We start from the raw sequence: 16,764 nt of genomic DNA on the forward strand, positions 1-16,764 counted from the left end.
AAGAAGCTCAGGTTGAATTTAGGCTTTGGTCCGTGCTCCACTTCCAGGCTGCGTAGGAGCTGCGTCAACTGGACATTGCCCGCCATCTTGAATGTGCGACCTGACAAACACGATTTCAAACCACCACTTCATCCGCCACTCCCATCGCAAACAGCGCGATCGCAATTATTTACGCCCCCAACCGACAGTCCGATCTAGCGAAGAGTCCGTGAATCCAAACAACAGCTGCGTTGTGCCCTCGCAGCCAAGATGGAACGCTTCCGAAGTATGATGAACGGTATGGGCGGCCAGCTTGGCGCTGCCCCCGGAACGGTGAGTTGATACACTTGATGCTCCTCACGCTGCCCAACCAGCCATCACTAACTTGAACGATTCGCCCGACACCAGGACAACCTCCAGTTGATCGACAACGCCGAGACCGTCTATATTTCTTCCCTTGCCCTCCTAAAGATGCTGCGGCACGGCCGCGCCGGTGTGCCCATGGAAGTCATGGGACTTATGCTGGGCGAGTTTGTCGATGACTTCACAGTACGCGTCGTTGATGTTTTTGCCATGCCACAAAGCGGTACTGGAGTCAGTGTCGAGGCAGTCGACCCGGTGTTCCAGATGAAGATGATGGATATGTTGCGGCAAACAGGAAGGTGAGGCACTCCCTAGCTTAGCTTGGGACAGTTGCCATGTGCGGGGGAATGGCTGAATTTTTGCTGACATGGTTTTCTTTGCTCGCCTACAGGCCCGAGTCCGTCGTGGGCTGGTACCACTCACATCCCGGTTTCGGCTGCTGGTTGTCGTCGGTGGATATCAACACTCAGCAGAGTTTCGAGCAGCTCACACCACGTGCCGTCGCTGTGGTCGTTGACCCGATTCAGTCCGTCAAAGGAAAGGTTGTCATAGACGCTTTCCGTCTCATCAACCCGCAATCTCTCATGCTCGGACAGGAGCCCCGCCAAAGCACATCCAACCTTGGCCACCTCAACAAACCCTCGATTCAAGCATTGATCCACGGTCTGAACCGCCACTACTACTCGATAAACATCAACTACCGCAAGACAGCGCTCGAGGAGAACATGTTGATGAACCTTCACAAGCAAGTATGGACCGAGTCCCTGCAGATGGATGATTTCCGTACCCAAGGACAGAACAACAAGGAGCGCTTGGACCGGCTGGTCAGCTTGTCAGAAGGTTACGAGAAGCGCGTGAAGGAGGAGACGGAGCTTACCAAGGACCAGCTGAAGACGCGCTACGTCGGAAAGCTAGACCCGAAGAAGCATTTGGAGGATGTTGGTCAGCAGCTCATCGAGGACAACATTGTCGCCGTATCAAGGCAGATGATTGACAAGGAGGCTGCGGTGCTGGAGAAGAAGGCGTCTGCTGTTGGAGCAAGCGGCAAGGGGCGTTCAGAGGACGATCAAATGGATGTCGAGGAAGACCTATGAGTTCCCTTGGGATTACCAGCTTCTTTGACAGGCATCAAGACGTTTGCTAGGCAAATTAGAGGCGCACACAAAAGGATGCCAACCATCTCGATATGCGAGCTATCAGGGCCGCCTGAGCGGCAGATACGACGTCCAATTATGACGGCATGTACTAGTAGGGTGGGCGGCGTTTGGTTGGTTTAGACACAGCCTATTAGATAGCGCCAGCATATCGCGATGCGCACCGAACATGTTCCGGTCAGTCCCGGAAACACCTCTTTCACCTTCATGAATCATGCCCTAGGTGCACTGAAATATGCAGTGCCAGTGCTATGTCGGATTCATTGGCTTGGCAGCCACAAAGATTTACAGAAGTTCCGTCTTTGTCTGGATGTTGGCAAGTGACAACACAAAGGCGTAGTATGCGGGTTCTTTGATGACCTCGAGCCAATGTACAAGGCCATTGTCTCATTGTGGGCGGTCAAAGACGAATGGAGCATAAAATAAGGGATTTGGTCCTCTTCGCTTCAACATTTTCCTGATCTAGAGATATTTCGACATTAACAAACTCCGCAACAGCTCGACAAGTCCGGTTTGCTCATACACAAATCGGACAATAGCCGTCAACCTTGCTAATACCAACTAGTCTAGACAAGATTTCGTCAGGAAACACCAAACCGAGAACAAAAACCCGGGATCGTCAAAACATCATACCTCAGTAACCCTTTCCTAAGCACATTGCTAATACGCCGAGATGTCTCCTCAGACGAATATCAAGACGTCCTGGCTTTCCCGCATCAAGCGATACGGGGGCTGTCTGGTACTGGACTGTTGTAGGCCTTCCAAGGCCATCAAGCCATATGAAGGTGAGCTTTGGCCCAACCCCGAAAACTTTCACTGGTCACACAAAGATCGCAGGTTCGACTGCACGCCCATTGAAGCAGGGCCCGTCCAAACGCAACCCCGGCCGAGCTCTAACATGCGTGTACCTAGCCAGCTCAGCGCCCTGCCGGTCAGGGTGATGATTCCAACACACCCACGTCTCTCACAAGATCTGCCCCCTCTCCCGCTACCCGAACCACCCGTCAAGATCCGCTCGAGCATCGAGCCCTCGCAGCTTTTTGCGGAGCGCGACGGCGCCGCTTCCCGTAGCAGCAGCCGTCTGTCCTCCAGCACCGCCGGTTCAAAATCCTCCTCCCGCAGGTCGGCCAACGAGGATGAACGGTTTGAACGTCTCAATAGGAAGTTCCTCGGCGCTTCCATCATCGACGAGGTCCTCGGCATATTCGACAAGGCCAGCAACATGCCATATGCAGTCTGCGGCATGGCGGCCTTGGCGGCTTGGGGATACACTCTGGACAAGCCGCGGCACATCACCATCATGGTCCCTCCGTACTGCCGCGATACCATGACGGGCTGGGCCAAGACCGTGCCCCAGTTCGAGACCTTTGCCTCCCGCCCGGATGTCATCGGCGTCCAGACCAGCGACGGCACGATCGTCCGCATCAACATCACGTACCCGGACGCTGCCGACGGCGTGTGGGAGGACTACTTCAAGACCAACCGAGTGCAGCTCCACGGCATTGGCGCGTTCGCAGAAGTGCTGCGTCTGTCAAAGCTTCTGAACCAGACGGCCGTCAGCTACATGGATGCCCTTGAACTGGAAGATGCCGAGCTGATGGGCTTCATCAGCAGCGATATCCTTTGGATCCTGTGGCGCATTGCTAGAGGTCTCGCTCAGGGTGAGGAGAACGTCAAGCCGCTGAATCCAACCGAGATCCCATCCGTCATGGACAGGACATTTTGGGACTCGTTCGTCGGCACTCACCCCGAAGCATCCGAGAGGTTTGCCGCCGCGGGCTTGCACAGCAGGTTTCAACCGAGTGGCGACGTCCGTCCCTCGATGCATTCTGTGCCCCAGCCCTCTAATCCTTACTGGCAGCCCAGCCCACCCACCGTCGAGACGGTTGACCCGATGACGGGAAGCAGTAGGACCTCGATGCCGACGCGGACCGAATCGGCCAGTACCGTGAGGCTCACCCCTGCGGAGAAACTGAAGCAGAGGTTCCAACAGCCGCGGCGGCAAACTGCCACGAACGGCAATGGACAGCCACACACGAGCCGCGCCTCGTGTCCGGCTAGTCGCAACGGAAGCAACTCGATGGCGCAGGCCTCGGGGCCCTTTCGGCAGTCGTTGTAATTATAATAAATCTTTTTTTTTCTTGTCTGCAACATTATCATTATCTGTCAGGATGTCAAAAAAATGTGTTCATTAATTGTTCGAGCTCTATATGTAAAGCGATCAAAATCTCTTAACAAGTTTAATCAAAAATAGCCCTTGTCTACCCACGGTGGCCCTGCTTGGTCCCTGGGTTTTCTCGCCTGGATAGCGTCTGGGGCGATGAAACCACCCAGCGTCTTTTCCTCTTGTCTTGGACGCGACCTCGCATGATTTGCGGGCATCTCGTGGGGCGGAGTTATCTCATTGTTCGGCAATTCCCTGGGAACGTCGGCGGCGTGCATCTCGTGCGCCGAAGGAGGCAAGGTGGTCACCAAAGGGACTTTCCCACCCTTTCCCAGCTCGTAGGGCGAGGTTGGACTCCAGGCGCCCTCTCCAGCAACAGTCGGGAGCTCTGACGACATTGGAGACACCAGCGTGTTGCTCGAGTCGTCTGGGTCGGTGTTGTGGTTTGACATTGCCTCTTGGGACGACGCCTTGTCTTGTTTGGCTCGGCGGGAGCGTCGGAGGAGGAATATGAAGACGCCGATCGCGATCACGAGGGCCGCTATGCCGCCGAGAATGCTGCCTACCATGACGCCGATTGGGGCGGGCGGCCCGCCTTGTGGGCCGGAGTCGACTGGTTGCTGTCCAGAAGTTGATGAGGCAAACAGAGCTTCGGTATCGGGCTTGTCCCATTTGACGGATGCGCGTCCACTGCAAAATTAAGTCAGCTACAGCTCTCCCCTTGGAGTCTAAGAAAAATTTGTTTTGGCTTTTACTCACCCAGCATCATACCAAGACTTGACATCGGCAGGCGTCTCATAGGGCGGGGCGTCGGGATCGTATGTGTCGGACCACTTGAGCGTCGTCATGTCAAACACCTTGAGCCCGCTCTTCCACGGATCCGAGATGCCGCTGCCGAATTTGTTATTCCAGGACTCGATCCCCCCGACACTGAGCATCTGTCGCCTTCCCTTGCCGACGACGGCACACCCATGCTGGTACCTACCGCCCTCGGCATCGGGGACCTTGAACCATCTGAAACCGGGTACGGTGAGGATGTGCACGTCGGAAGTGGAGTTCCCGTTCCTCCCGCCAAAGACGACGATCTCGTATGACAAGTTGGAAGACGAGCTCGTGGCGACGGCACAAAGCTCGGTCCTCGGAGCGGGCAGGGCGTCCTTGGTGTGCAGCGTCGCGAATTGCGAATGGAACTTTTTCGTGACAATGTCGTAGAAATATACGGCCTCGAACAGCATATCCGAAAAGGTGGCGGGGGCGCGCAGATTGGTGGCCTGCTTGCCGCCGAGAAACACAACGAGCCCGCCGCCGTCGGTGCCAAACGTGGGCAGACACACGGCGGCGCCGCCAAAATGCGTACCGCCGACGATGGGGCCTCCGGGCCCGAAGGCCTCGGCCGACACGTTGTCCCAGCGCCTGGTGCGCATGTCAAAGGTGACGAGCCCCGGGACCGGGGCGAACTGGGCCTCGAACTGGGTAAAGGAGTTGATGGTGCCGGGCGGGCTGAGCTCGGCCGCGGTCAGGGGCGTGACGCCGCCCAGGAGGAAGCCGATGCCGTTGCAGGTGGTCCAGCTGCCGCTCCTCGTGCGCGCAATCTTTTCGCCGTCGCCGCTCCGGGGCACGGCGCTGTCGTTGGACCACCGGTTGCGCAGTTCGCGGAGGTGCGAGTCCTGCGTCAGCTGCGCCGCCTCGCCGACGCTGCCGCCCCAGCTGAACAGCGTCTGGCCGTCTTCCGTGGGCCATAGTGTCGTCTCGGTCACTCGCAGCCCGAACTCGCCGCTGTCGATGACGTGGATTCCCGGGTCTGTGGTGGTCCATTGCTTGTCGAGGGGGATGATGGCGGTTTTGTTTGCTGTGATTTTGGGTCATTGACGTCAGAGACAAACAAACGTACATGTATGTGACTCGAGCCAATTGAGTCGCGTGAATTGAATCATTTCCCCCTTTTCGCAGCAAGCCAACATGTCAAAAAAAAAAAAAAAAAAACATACATATCACAGACTGCTCCGTCTCGTTCCCCTGCCCCGACACGACCTCGCCGCCCTCAATGTACAGATTGCTGCCCGCGACGGCAACCGAGTGTCCGATGCGATATCTGTAGTGGGCTGCGTCGGGTGCGCCCGGTACGCCCGTGTCCTGGCATCGTGCGGGCCGCAGCAGGAACAGGGCGGCGGCGCAGGTCGCCGTCCAGATCGACCCCGTCCTCATTTGACTTTTTTTTTTTTTTTTTTCTATTTCCCTCTGGAGGCCGCTATATTGTGGAGGTTATTTTCCTCCCCGAGGCGCGCGACGCGGTGATGGGCCAGAGGGGCGTGAAGAAAAGAAAAAATGACTCGGAAAGCAACTGGAGGCTCTTTTTTTCTTTCTTTCTTTTTTTTTTGTCTGTTCGGAGATGCAACCAGAAACCTTGCCCAGTGGACGAGGGACTGGGAGGATACCGCGGGCCGCCCTGTCAATGCTAAGTAAAAGAGAGAAAATCCACGCAACCACGGTAGCTGCGCGTGCCTTTTGCCAGGATCATTATCCTTGTCTACTCCAATCTCCCGCCTACGAGGGGGGGGGGCATTTTCCAGGCAGCTCGCCTCCGGGGCTCAGTCCATACCAACCCGTGTGGGGAATATGATCACCAATTACGAACCGTGCTTTCTCCGCAGCTTGCTCTTGTCTTGGTATGACAGGTACGGGCCCTGGTCAACCAAAACTGTAGAGCCTGTGGCTAAGGTGGTGTTTTGAATGCTACCATCGTGAGAGGCAGTCTTGGTGTTTGGTAGGTTCATGAGGCGTGGGAGGCAAAAATAAGCATAATAAAAATTGCTGCTGATCTCGGACGTTGCACCTTGGTGACTGACTGACTGACTGTTTGCTATTTTGTTGTTGATCGCTTCCTTTTCTCTCTCTATCGATCCCCATCTTGCAGCGATCCACCACAGTATGTTGCACATTGTAAGTTTCAATTGACAGCACAAGAACAAATAGAGCCCCTTCAGGAAAAGGTGACTGGCAGTTCGTGCGTTAATATCATGGCTACCATATTAAGCTTCGATATTTCCCATCAAGGGTTTTGACCCTTGACTTTTGGGATGCGTCAAAAATGTCATCCGATGATAAAGCTGCGTCGACTGCACTGTATGTCTACATGACAAAGGAAATAACCCCAACCCACTGGTTTATATTAATGCCTCGAAGTATGCAGAGGCTTGCGCATGCAATTGCTTGTATGGACTAGGCTTTTGACTAAGCCACCCTGTCTCGCCCTCAATAAATTACCTGATTGATACTATGTAGACCCTGCTTCATTTACATACGCGTCCCTTTTAATCCAAAGTCTTTATTATTAAGGGTCCAGGGAAGAACTCGTGCGACCCAGAGGTAAAAATAGTAGCGGAACGACCGAGCGTTAATATATACTATAGTACTCACCGCGCGCGGCCCCGTTCTCCGCCGCGCGCTGCATGTTGGAATACGTTGTGCTCAAGGCCAGCCGTGGGGGTGCAATATATACAACGTAGCACAATTTCCGACCCACCCAGAGCCCTCTGCGTCATGAACCTGGGGGACGGAGAAGGAGCAAAAAAACAAAAAAAAAAAAGGTCACTGCGCCATTATTCCCGTAGATCAGCCAGCCGGACGCCGTCACCCGAAAGAACCAGGATTCACTGGACGGGTAGAGTGGATATCCACAAGCGCAAAATGTGGACTGGCTGGTGTGGGTTGGGGTCCATAGATAGCCACTATCGGTCCATTCCACCCGCCGAAAAATCAAACAGAGATAAATTGGGATGATAAGGGCAAATACCGTAGGTAGGTTGACCTGGTTGATATGGACGGACGGGGTCCGGCACCGCGTCTAGAGGTTCCTTGCTTGCGTTACCTAGGTAGGCAACTTTTCCAACCTCGCCGGAAAACGACACCATGATAACGAGCCGCTTATTTAGTCTGGATGCAAGTTACCAAAACGGCAAAAAATGTGTACTTCAGTCGACTTGATGCCAAGAGCCAGCGGGTCTCTTTTTTCCTGTAGGGCGGGATAGCGAACCATGTGTCGGACGAAAGCCAAGTTTGGTGTCCGACGACGGCGATGCTGAAATCTTGGCGATGTCGGAATCTTTGGTGTCGAGAGCTGCCAGCAACGGCGAGAAGCTTGCAGCTATGATCTGGTTATAAAAGGGGACGTTGTTCGCCTGCTTTTTTTTTCGACATGATAGCTCGACATCTCATCACCAGGCAAGCAAAGACTCCTCAACCGAGACGAGCCAGCAGCCAGCAGCCAGCCTCCGCAAGCTGAAAACGTTGAGCAGCCATGAAGCCTTCTGTCATCTCCCTCTGTCTCGCAGCGGCGGCAAACGCGCTGCTTGAGACTCGCCACCCCCGCGACCTCAGCGGCGGCCAGGGCATGAACACCGTCTCCCGCCGCACTAACAACAACAGCACGGGGAGCGGATCGACCTGCCCAGCCCCCAAGACTGTGCGCACCAAGGCAGCCAAGGCGAACCCCTTCACGGCCCTGAGCCAGGATGAGGTCGACAGCGTGATGCGCTGGGTGTCGAACCCGGCGCTGGGCTTGAACCTCACCAGCCCCACGGCTGAGAACCTCGCCCAGACCGACAACTATGTGTGGCACGTCGAGGTTCTCAAGCCCAACAAGACCGATGTGCTGGCCTACCTCGACGGCGGCGCCTCCTCTGTGCCTCGCCACGCCCGTGTCGTCATCAACGAGGGCGGAAGGGACGTGCCGCGTGTCGCCGAGTACTATGTCGGACCACTGCCCGTCGACAACACCACCACCAAGATCCAGCCCCTGGATTTTATGTACAATGGTGCCAACGGCGCCAGCATCCTGTTTAATGGACGCTTCTACGACACCCCGCGCAGGAAGGCCGTCGATCCGTTCGTGGCCAAGTTCATGGCCGAGATTGCCGACATCACCAACGACCTCGTCGGCTTTGCCTACTACGGCGGGTCTGACAACCGCACCACGGCCGAGACCTTTTACGGCAACCCCTCGTCGACCGACGGTACCACTGGAGTGCTGTGGCTGCCCTTCCGCCGCAAGGGTCTCGCATCGTACGACAAGCCGTCCAACCTGTACGTGAGCATCGACATCAGCGGCACGGACCCGAGCCTCTACAAGATGCGCATGATCGTGTACGACCTGGTCATTTACAAGTCGGTCGACGAGTTCCGCGAGGCCTGGACGGCAGGCAAGATCAAAAAGACCCCCGCCCCGCCGGCCGACGAGAGCTTCCTGCGCAAGGACCGCATCGGTGAGAAGCGCAAGCTCGAGGAGCGCATGGCACCCACCATCGTCGAGCCCGAGGGCAAGCGCTACGCGGTGGACACGGAGAACCGCTACGTCGAGTACCTGGGCTGGAGCTTCTACACGCGGTTCGACCGCGACGTGGGGGTTCAGTTCTACGACATCCGGTTCAAGGGCGAGCGCATCATGTACGAGCTCTCGCTGCAGGACGCCATCGCGCAGTACGCCGGCAACAACCCGTTCCAGGCCGGCACCGCCTACATGGACCGCTACTACGGCATCGGTGCGCAGGTGGGGCGCCTGATCCCCGGCTACGACTGCCCCTACCACGCCACCTACTGGGACAGCGACTTCACCTCTGGCACCGCCGCCACCAGGACCAACAACTCGGTCTGCATCTTCGAGACCGACATTGGCACCCCCATCACCCGCCACACCGACCCGGGCCTCTACATGCAGGCGACCAAGGGCTCCAAGCTGGTGGTGCGACAGATCGCCACCGTCGGCAACTACGACTACCTCTTCGACTACAGCTTCTGGGTCGACGGCACCATCGGCGTCGATGCCCACGCCTCCGGCTACGTGCAGGCCAACTACTACCGTCCCGAGGACAAGGGCAAGTGGGGACCCCGCATCCACGACACCATCACCGGCACGCTGCACACGCACGTCATGAACTTCAAGGCCGACTTTGACCTGGGCGGCACCGCCAACACGCTGGTGCGCACCGACATTGTCGTCGAGAACATCACCCAGCCGTGGTACCCCGAGCGTGGCGAGTTCGAGATGATGCGCTACAACATCTCCGACGTGGCCTCGGAGAAGCAGGCCCTGCTGCCGCTGCCCGCCAACGGCCAGTCCATGTACACCATCGTCAACAAGGACAAGAAGAACAAGTGGGGCGAGGACCGCGGCTACCGCATCGTGCCGGGCCTGAGCAACATCCACCTGGCCTCGCAGCGCTCGCCCTTCTTCCTCAAGTCCGCCCAGTTCGCCAAGCAGTTCCTGGCCGTGTCGCGCCAAAAGGACACCGAGCCCGGCTCCTCGGCCGCCCTCAACCAAAACGTGCCCGAGGCCCCCCTGGTCGAGTTCTGGCGCTTCTTCGACGACGACGAGAGCCTGGCCCAGCAGGACCTGGTCGCCTGGGTCAACCTGGGCATGCACCACTACACCCGCTCCGAGGACATGCCCAACACCCTCATGTCCGAGGCCCACTCGAGCCTCACCTTTGCCCCCCAGAACTGGGGCGACGCCGAGCTGACCACCGACCTGGCCAACGCCATCATCTACAACGCCAAGACGGGCGTCGACCGCGTCGTCCCCGAGACCAACGGCGTCTCCGTGCCCGACTGCTTCCCTCTGTCCGCCCAGGACGAGCTCCTCGGCGTGTTTGAGAACACTGGTGTCCCCTACGCCTATGGCAAGGATGCTTGAGTGTGTGTCCTTTTCGGAGGAAGGGTTGTTCATAGACGAGTGAATATTGGAGTAGGAAGTAGTTGGCCAGTGCGGGGAATAGCATCTGTTGGCTGAGGAACTTAATGCCTCTTGATAGTTTAATGCCGCATTGAATAATGACACTTAATTTCCCCTCATTCTCTGGAACCACTTGGTACGAAGCTCCGAGGTAGTATCGTGCAGGATTACCATGTGTGGAGAAAACGCCCAATTTAATCCCAACCTTTCTTGGCTAATACCGACGGGAACTGTTCAGGCAACCGCGGTGTCGCTTGTCGCGTAGCGATTAGCTAGATCTAAAAGTAAGCTGACGTCAGACCCCGCTGCCGGTGTTGTTCCGAAGATTTCGGCCGAGGTTCGGGGTAACACCTCGGAGTCATGACCCTCACTTGACGGGTTAAGAAATATCAAATATATGATGCCGTTAAATCGTAACAAGACGGATGCCAAAAAAAGGAGCCATATACGATAACATATAGATATAGACGATAACACAGATATCCAACCGAGATACAGCATCATCCGACGTCGCAATGGCCGCCGATCCAAAGAACTTTTACCCTGCCCTCAAGCGGAGCACAACCCCCACGGCCTCCGGCTCCGATGTCGTGGCGTACACGTCCGATGCTGGACCCGGGCGTCCCATCCTCACGCTGATCCACGGCTACCCCCAGTCATCCCTGATGTAAGCAAACATTGAACATCGAATTACGAACAAGACTTTTTGGACCTTGACTGATATTTCGTATAAAATAAAATAAAAAAATACAAAAAAAAAAAGCTGGCGCCACGTGAGTGCATTCACGGACCCCCTACCTGGAGCATAACCCCCACTGACAAGACGACATCAGATCGTTCCGGAGCTCATCGGCAAGGTCTCACTCTTCATCCCCGAGCTGCCAGGCTACGGGATCAGCACCCCGCCAAACAGCCACACCAAGCTCGACGTGGGGCGCGCGCTGCTCGAATCCCTCCGCGCCGCGTTCGCCATCGACAAGTCCAGCAGCCGCGGCCTGATCGTGGGCGGACACGACCGCGGCGCGCGGGTCGCGCACCGCCTCGCCGCGTCCCAGGACGCGCTGTTCCCCGCCGACGGCGGGCTGAGCCTCCTGGGCGCCGTGCTGCTGGACATCGTGCCGACCAAGGTGCAGTGGGAGGCGTTTGCGGACCCGGCCGTGTCGCGCGGCTACTTCCACTGGCCGCTGCTGGCCAACGTCGCGCTCGCCGTGCCCGTGCTGCAGGCGTACGGGGGCGCGCGCTGGTGCCGCGGCTCGCACGCGCTCATCGCCGGCTCCAACGAGGCCGGCCGCGCGAGGATCGCCGCCGACGGCGCCATCGACGTGCACGCGGGCTTCTTCGAGAGCGAGGAGGTGCTGCGCGCGACCTGCGAGGATTACGCGGCCGGGTCCAACGAGGACGTCGTCGAGCAGGTCCGGGACCAAAAGGCCGGCCGCAAGATCACCGTGCCGACCTTGGTCATGTTCTCGGCCGAGAAGCTAGGCGCCAGGTTGGACGTGGCTGAGATTTGGAGGGATTGGATCGCCGAAGGGGTGGATTACACCCCAGTGGCTGTCGGCGATGGGTATGGGCATTATCTGCCAGAGGAGGCCAGTGATGTTGTCGCGCAGAAGATCAACGAGTTCCTGGACAAGTTCTAAGTGCCTTTGGTGGTTGAAGACTCGATGTATAGACAAAGGCCATCTTTTCGCCAAGAGGCGGGGAATGCTTTCTTCACGTCAGTCACTGCTTGCCTAATTTTAGTTAATCAAGACTTGCTCAACATGCATGATCTCTCCACATTCCTGTGCTTTCCCGTCGCCCAGGAACCATGCATCAAATCATCATTCCACCCTTACGCAAGCCAGCGCAGTGTGTGTCCGCCAATTGATGGGGAACAAAGGAGATGGAATGAACAATAGCTCTACGCATGCGTTGAAACTAGGTTCCAGCACCTGCATTCCAGCCAACGCAGTCCATGTTTAAAGTTGAGTCGAATTACAGTATTAGGCCTCGACCGAACGATTCTGCACCTAAACAATCGACCGCGCTACCGGTAACTTCCCTTTCAGGCTTAGCAAGTCGAGCCAAGTTTGTAGAGCCATGTGGGGGGGTTGCAGCGACGAGCTACTGCTGCCTTGTGCGGCTATGATGTCGAGATCGAGGGGCACAGCTGGGAACGGCGCAGAACTTTTGCGCGCGTGCGCGCGCACTAGAAAAAAAAAACAAAAAACAAACAACAACAAACAAAACAAAGCAGCTTGCGGTGTGGCTTACTGGCTTTCGGGGGGTTGCAGTCCAAAAGCGTCGCCGGGACCGGGGAGTAGTAAACGCTAGGCGGCAGCGCCAAGAGTTCAAACTAGGAACGTGTACAGTACGGATAATATTTGGGGACAATAAGCCCGAAAAAAGTCGTTGAACGCATTGTCTGAAGGTCAGGGAGGAGATGAATTGTGAGGAGGAACGCAAGAACAGAAGAAGAGAAGCAACAGAAGAAACCTATTCGGTCATTCTTGCATGGCAAGCATGGATGATAGCTGATCGAAATTCTTTTTGGTTGTTGGCAAGATCAGATGAACTGAATTTGAACTCAATTCAGTGGGAGAAAAATGGGGCAATCAGCCTTTTACCGGCAGCCCGAAGCAAGGGAGCGAGCGCTAAAATGCAGCCACATTCCAAGCACCATGCACACCAAGCGACACTGCCTTGGCTGCCTTGACTGCCCAAGCTGCCTTTTCCTTTGTCAGACCTGAAGTGACCGTTTTTGGTCTTGAAGTTGGTGCTATTGACTTTCAGGGATTCTCCCTGTAGATTGGTCATTTCTACCCTAGCGGCGCAGTCCGAAGAGCTGCTGAAGGACATGTCGCCTTTTGGTCCAAACTTTCAATGGTTGTTAGCTCTAGCACTAGATGAGAATGTGGTCTAGTGAGCCCCTGTAGCTCGCGCCCAGTCCGCAGTACTTTTTTTCTCTATCTTCCATATTCAATGCCCAACATTAATGAGCGCAACGTCTCAATGGGTATGGCTAACTATTTGGGTTCTCGCGGTTCAAAGACAAAATGACAGCATTGATAAATTCGAAGCATCGTGTATCTAAAGATGGTCCACCACAAAAAGTCGCACGCGACAGAAGAGTGACTTGAGATGCGATGCCACATTACCAAGCGCCGCCTTCAAAGTTGCACCTTGATCGGAGGTTAAGTGATGTGAGCTAAATTTAGCAGTGGAGGTATGCTCCGGTCTGTTGCCCAACTCGGATGCGCTGCTGTTGTAACGAGCGCTTGTGCTGCTGCAACCTGACTGCGCCTGGTGGACCTCCAAAATATAGCGGTGAAGCTGATTGGTCCTAGTCGCGACTCGCAACGTTGGACCCTTTCTTGCCGTCACACAGATGGGAAGAAGGGATGGGGCGAGAGATTCAAGGTAAGCTTACCTGCTGTGGATATCATGTGGAATGGAGCTGTTGGCATTAGTGCAGATGTACGGGTTTACCCATTGACAACCTGCCGTGTCTTGCTCCATTGTCAAGATTCGTCAACCTGCGCATACCGGCGTCCGGCTTGAGCACGCTGCAGTAAACGCGCGCAGTAGATAATTTGATCCACTTACATTTCTGTAGACACACGACTTCTTGTCATTTGTCTGCAGAAACCCGGAGACGGTGCACGGTGGGGGCGAAGTGCAGGCTGCCGAGAGTTTTAATGATGGTGAGCTCACCCTGCCCACCAAGCCACCCACTGCTGTGCTCAAATAAATACCTGGGGAAAAATAACCCAGCAAGCAGGGCCCGACAGGTTGCAGGCCTGCGCAAAATTCATCCAATTTCGAGGCAGTGCATCCACAATAAATCGCCCCATAGGTAAGGTTGTTGGGCGGCAGACACTTGGCGCTGATAGCCGCGATGGATTTGGGAATCGGGATGCGACGAGCATGGAATTGCATCTCACCCCCAGCTTGGCGGCCAGAAGATATGAAAAGTATTCGGGCAGCCACCTGCCCGCAACCGGCCAAGGCAAAAAAAAAAAAATCTAACGCGTAAATTCTCTCTGTATTTTTGAGGGTTGCTTCACTCTCGGACAATTCGTCACCAGCTGTTTAGTCTGCAGTCCATTTTCAGCTCTGATACTGATCATCCTTTCGATCGTCATCCGAGTCCATTTTCCAGCCAGACTTGATCTGTACTTACTGTACCGGATCCTCAACTTCCCCACGTCAAACAGCACCCGGATTTTCTCGTCCACCACCCTGTGTGCCTCGATTACTCCACGGTACAACTCAGTTTACCCTTGGGTGCTACTAAAAAGAAACGTTATCGACATTGATATTACCCGAGGAAATCTTTTCCCCTATAACAACCAGAGACAACTCAGCATCTTGTGGCGCGGCGCCATCCTTGGTGGGTTCCACAAGCGGCCCCCAACGACAAACGGCTTGCTTGCTTGTATACCCGTTTGCACCGTGTTCCACGAGATTTCTTGCTCGTTTCTGGCATCTGCTGCAACTTTTTTTCTCTCCTACGTTTTCCCAATTGATCACCATCTCACCTTCTCTGCTGCATCTCTGGCCTTTCACGACGATCACTGGAATATCATTGCCAGTTACCAAGCCCAAAATCGCTCCCCCACCCACTCAGTCACTCTCAACCATGGTCTTAAAACTAGGGCCGTCATGTCCTGTGGACGGCTCATTCTACGTTTGCAATGACTCTCCCATCAAGTTCATCGGCTGCTGTATGACCAACCCATGCGACAATGGCGGCGTCTGTGAAAGCAAAGACCTACGACCAGCTACCTTCAACAGAGGTTCCTACGACAAAGTGCCTCCGCAGAGCTGCTCGACTTCGAATGGAAGCAAGTCATGGTTCACCTGCCAGAACAACAACATTCCATTTCTGGGCTGCTGTTCAGAAAACCCGTGCAGACCGACAGGCTGCCCACAAAACAGTCTAATCCCCGCCCGCCTCAGCGACAACGCAACAGAAGCCTCGGTCTTTATCGAGGACCAGCCGACAGCAGCACCCTTACCACCCCCGGTGTCGCCCTCCATACCAGTACCGCCGGCGCAGAGTAGCGACAAGGGTTTGCACCCGGGCATTATCGCCGGCATCGTCGTCGGTGCGCTCATCCTCATCGCCTTGATCGTTTTGCTGGTCTGCTGGAAGATGGGATGGCGGTTACGAAACAAGGAAAAAGACAGCCGGGTCATCGCAGACTTTCCTGCGACGTACGTCAACAATGCCCTGCCCGACATGGGCGAGGCTGAATCCCAATACCAAAGCAACAACCCCCATCACAGCTTCAGCCCAGACCACTTCTCACCCGAGGCTTACAACATCAAGACCATGCCCGCTCTGGGCCCCAAGACGTCAACACGATCCTCGAGGACGACGCAGACAATCGTTCAAGAAGAAGACGACGGCCGTCAACCCGAGGGAAGGGGAGACCACTACCTGTCCGGCAACACACTCGCCCCCAACATGGTCGCAGGCGGCGGTTTGTCCATGAGATCCGTCTCGCAACCCACGTCGCCAATCACGTCCAACGCCAACGCCAACAGGGTCAGCATGATGAGCGCCATTTCCGACTCGCACGGCCAGTATGCACGCGTCAACAACATGATGGTGGATTCACCCGAGCCGTCTCCGAATTTCGGCCCGATCCCAGAGATGGGAGCCGAGCGACGGGATCTGCGTCAGCAATCACCACCACCACAACCGCGACCTCGGTCCATGTCCCCACAGCCGCAGTACCAACAGCCCTACTACGCGTCGCGTCAGTCATATCAAGCTGTCCCCAGTCTGCCACCGGTAGAACTGCCAGACGCCGAGCCTGTCAACAGACCGGTGCAGGGGTCTCAACAGCAGTGGCAACCCTATCGGCCAAAATGAGAGGCCGATACTGATTGTACTCGGCGATTGTTATCTACAACGTTATAAAATTCTCCTTTCTTTTTTTTTATCATGCGGGTTGATGTGGGCTTTCCCCAAGGCTAGCAATCCGTCTTTCCTATATTCATGAACTTTGAAACTGCATTTTCTGTTATATATCCATCATGCCTCACTGCGTTTACACCCTAAAAAGATTCGTCTCTACTCAAAGGAGATCATCATACTAGTAACGTAATGCTACATTATTCATCTCTAAAAAGACGCGTCAATATCTACTTCTTTTATCTTATCCCTTGGCACCCGTGTTTTCTCGCATCTATAGTGCTCTGGTACGGCAGTGGTACCTATCTCTCTCACATACCCCGCAGACTCTTACTCGTGCTTTTAAATCTCGCCTGGTACACCGGTCAGCACGAGCGATTGCACATGACCTTGCCTCACGCGTAACCACCCTCCCTCTCTCGTATCAACACTTGGGCAATCTAGGTGTCAATCCAGGTCGAAATGTTGG

General features: G+C 55.5%; 7 protein-coding genes across 8 annotated transcripts; 6 read left to right on the forward strand and 1 right to left on the reverse strand.

Annotated features, from left to right (window-relative positions):
* Nucleotides 1-40: 40 nt before the first annotated feature.
* Nucleotides 41-1,773, forward strand: MGG_16706 (26S proteasome regulatory subunit rpn11). The gene is made up of 3 exons (XM_003711634.1): nucleotides 41-312; nucleotides 388-641; nucleotides 734-1,773. Exons 1-3 carry the CDS (start codon nucleotides 250-252, stop codon nucleotides 1,434-1,436), a joined length of 1,020 nt encoding a protein of 339 aa, XP_003711682.1. The 5' UTR covers nucleotides 41-249; the 3' UTR covers nucleotides 1,437-1,773.
* MGG_16707 lies at nucleotides 1,704-3,626 on the forward strand (the record flags this gene model as incomplete). Of its 2 annotated transcripts, XM_003711635.1 has the most annotated exons (2): nucleotides 1,704-2,281; nucleotides 2,409-3,615. In XM_003711635.1, one exon carries the CDS (start codon nucleotides 2,437-2,439, stop codon nucleotides 3,613-3,615), a length of 1,179 nt encoding a protein of 392 aa, XP_003711683.1. The 2 variants fall into 2 exon arrangements, with proteins under 2 accessions (XP_003711683.1, XP_003711684.1); XM_003711636.1 differs by having other exon boundaries at nucleotides 2,170-3,626.
* MGG_13292 (uncharacterized protein) lies at nucleotides 3,625-6,194 on the reverse strand. The gene is made up of 3 exons (XM_003711637.1): nucleotides 5,649-6,194; nucleotides 4,420-5,509; nucleotides 3,625-4,350 (listed from the first exon to the last, which is right to left on the reverse strand). Exons 1-3 carry the CDS (start codon nucleotides 5,863-5,865, stop codon nucleotides 3,741-3,743), a joined length of 1,917 nt encoding a protein of 638 aa, XP_003711685.1. The 5' UTR covers nucleotides 5,866-6,194; the 3' UTR covers nucleotides 3,625-3,740.
* Nucleotides 6,195-7,423: 1,229 nt separating this feature from the next.
* On the forward strand, nucleotides 7,424-10,503 carry MGG_13291 (copper amine oxidase). Its single transcript, XM_003711638.1, has one exon. The coding sequence runs from the start codon at nucleotides 7,958-7,960 to the stop codon at nucleotides 10,346-10,348; it is 2,391 nt and encodes a 796-aa protein (XP_003711686.1). The 5' UTR covers nucleotides 7,424-7,957; the 3' UTR covers nucleotides 10,349-10,503.
* A 283-nt stretch (nucleotides 10,504-10,786) lies between these two features.
* On the forward strand, nucleotides 10,787-12,213 carry MGG_13290 (alpha/beta hydrolase). Its single transcript, XM_003711639.1, has 3 exons — nucleotides 10,787-11,054; nucleotides 11,151-11,160; nucleotides 11,221-12,213. The coding sequence occupies exons 1-3, from the start codon at nucleotides 10,903-10,905 to the stop codon at nucleotides 12,025-12,027; spliced, it is 969 nt and encodes a 322-aa protein (XP_003711687.1). The 5' UTR covers nucleotides 10,787-10,902; the 3' UTR covers nucleotides 12,028-12,213.
* Nucleotides 12,214-13,226: 1,013 nt separating this feature from the next.
* On the forward strand, nucleotides 13,227-14,120 carry MGG_13289 (uncharacterized protein; the record flags this gene model as incomplete). Its single annotated transcript, XM_003711640.1, has 3 exons — nucleotides 13,227-13,258; nucleotides 13,717-13,789; nucleotides 13,986-14,120. 3 exons carry the CDS (start codon nucleotides 13,227-13,229, stop codon nucleotides 14,118-14,120), a joined length of 240 nt encoding a protein of 79 aa, XP_003711688.1.
* Nucleotides 14,121-14,380: 260 nt separating this feature from the next.
* Nucleotides 14,381-16,650, forward strand: MGG_05860 (uncharacterized protein). The gene has a single exon (XM_003711641.1). It carries the CDS (start codon nucleotides 15,012-15,014, stop codon nucleotides 16,251-16,253), a length of 1,242 nt encoding a protein of 413 aa, XP_003711689.1. The 5' UTR covers nucleotides 14,381-15,011; the 3' UTR covers nucleotides 16,254-16,650.
* Nucleotides 16,651-16,764: the final 114 nt, after the last annotated feature.

The sequence above is a fragment of the Pyricularia oryzae genome, chromosome 3 (assembly GCF_000002495.2).
Source record: "Pyricularia oryzae 70-15 chromosome 3, whole genome shotgun sequence".
NCBI lineage: Eukaryota > Fungi > Ascomycota > Sordariomycetes > Magnaporthales > Pyriculariaceae > Pyricularia > Pyricularia oryzae.

What these genes read in the sequence shown, in the direction of transcription:
- MGG_16706 (XM_003711634.1), top strand. Translation starts at nt 250, where the DNA reads ATGGAACGCTTCCGAAGTATGATGAACGGTATGGGCGGCCAGCTTGGC. An exon ending in TTGGCGCTGCCCCCGGAACG is followed by an intron (nt 313 to 387) that starts GTGAGTTGATAC and finishes GCCCGACACCAG; the next exon opens with GACAACCTCCAGTTGATCGA. An exon ending in ATGTTGCGGCAAACAGGAAG is followed by an intron (nt 642 to 733) that starts GTGAGGCACTCC and finishes GCTCGCCTACAG; the next exon opens with GCCCGAGTCCGTCGTGGGCT.
- MGG_13292 (XM_003711637.1), bottom strand. Translation starts at nt 5,865, where the DNA reads ATGAGGACGGGGTCGATCTGGACGGCGACCTGCGCCGCCGCCCTGTTC. An exon ending in GACGGAGCAGTCTGTGATAT is followed by an intron (nt 5,510 to 5,648) that starts GTATGTTTTTTT and finishes CCAAAATCACAG; the next exon opens with CAAACAAAACCGCCATCATC. An exon ending in AAGTCTTGGTATGATGCTGG is followed by an intron (nt 4,351 to 4,419) that starts GTGAGTAAAAGC and finishes TTAATTTTGCAG; the next exon opens with TGGACGCGCATCCGTCAAAT.
- MGG_13291 (XM_003711638.1), top strand. Translation starts at nt 7,958, where the DNA reads ATGAAGCCTTCTGTCATCTCCCTCTGTCTCGCAGCGGCGGCAAACGCG.
- MGG_13290 (XM_003711639.1), top strand. Translation starts at nt 10,903, where the DNA reads ATGGCCGCCGATCCAAAGAACTTTTACCCTGCCCTCAAGCGGAGCACA.
- MGG_05860 (XM_003711641.1), top strand. Translation starts at nt 15,012, where the DNA reads ATGGTCTTAAAACTAGGGCCGTCATGTCCTGTGGACGGCTCATTCTAC.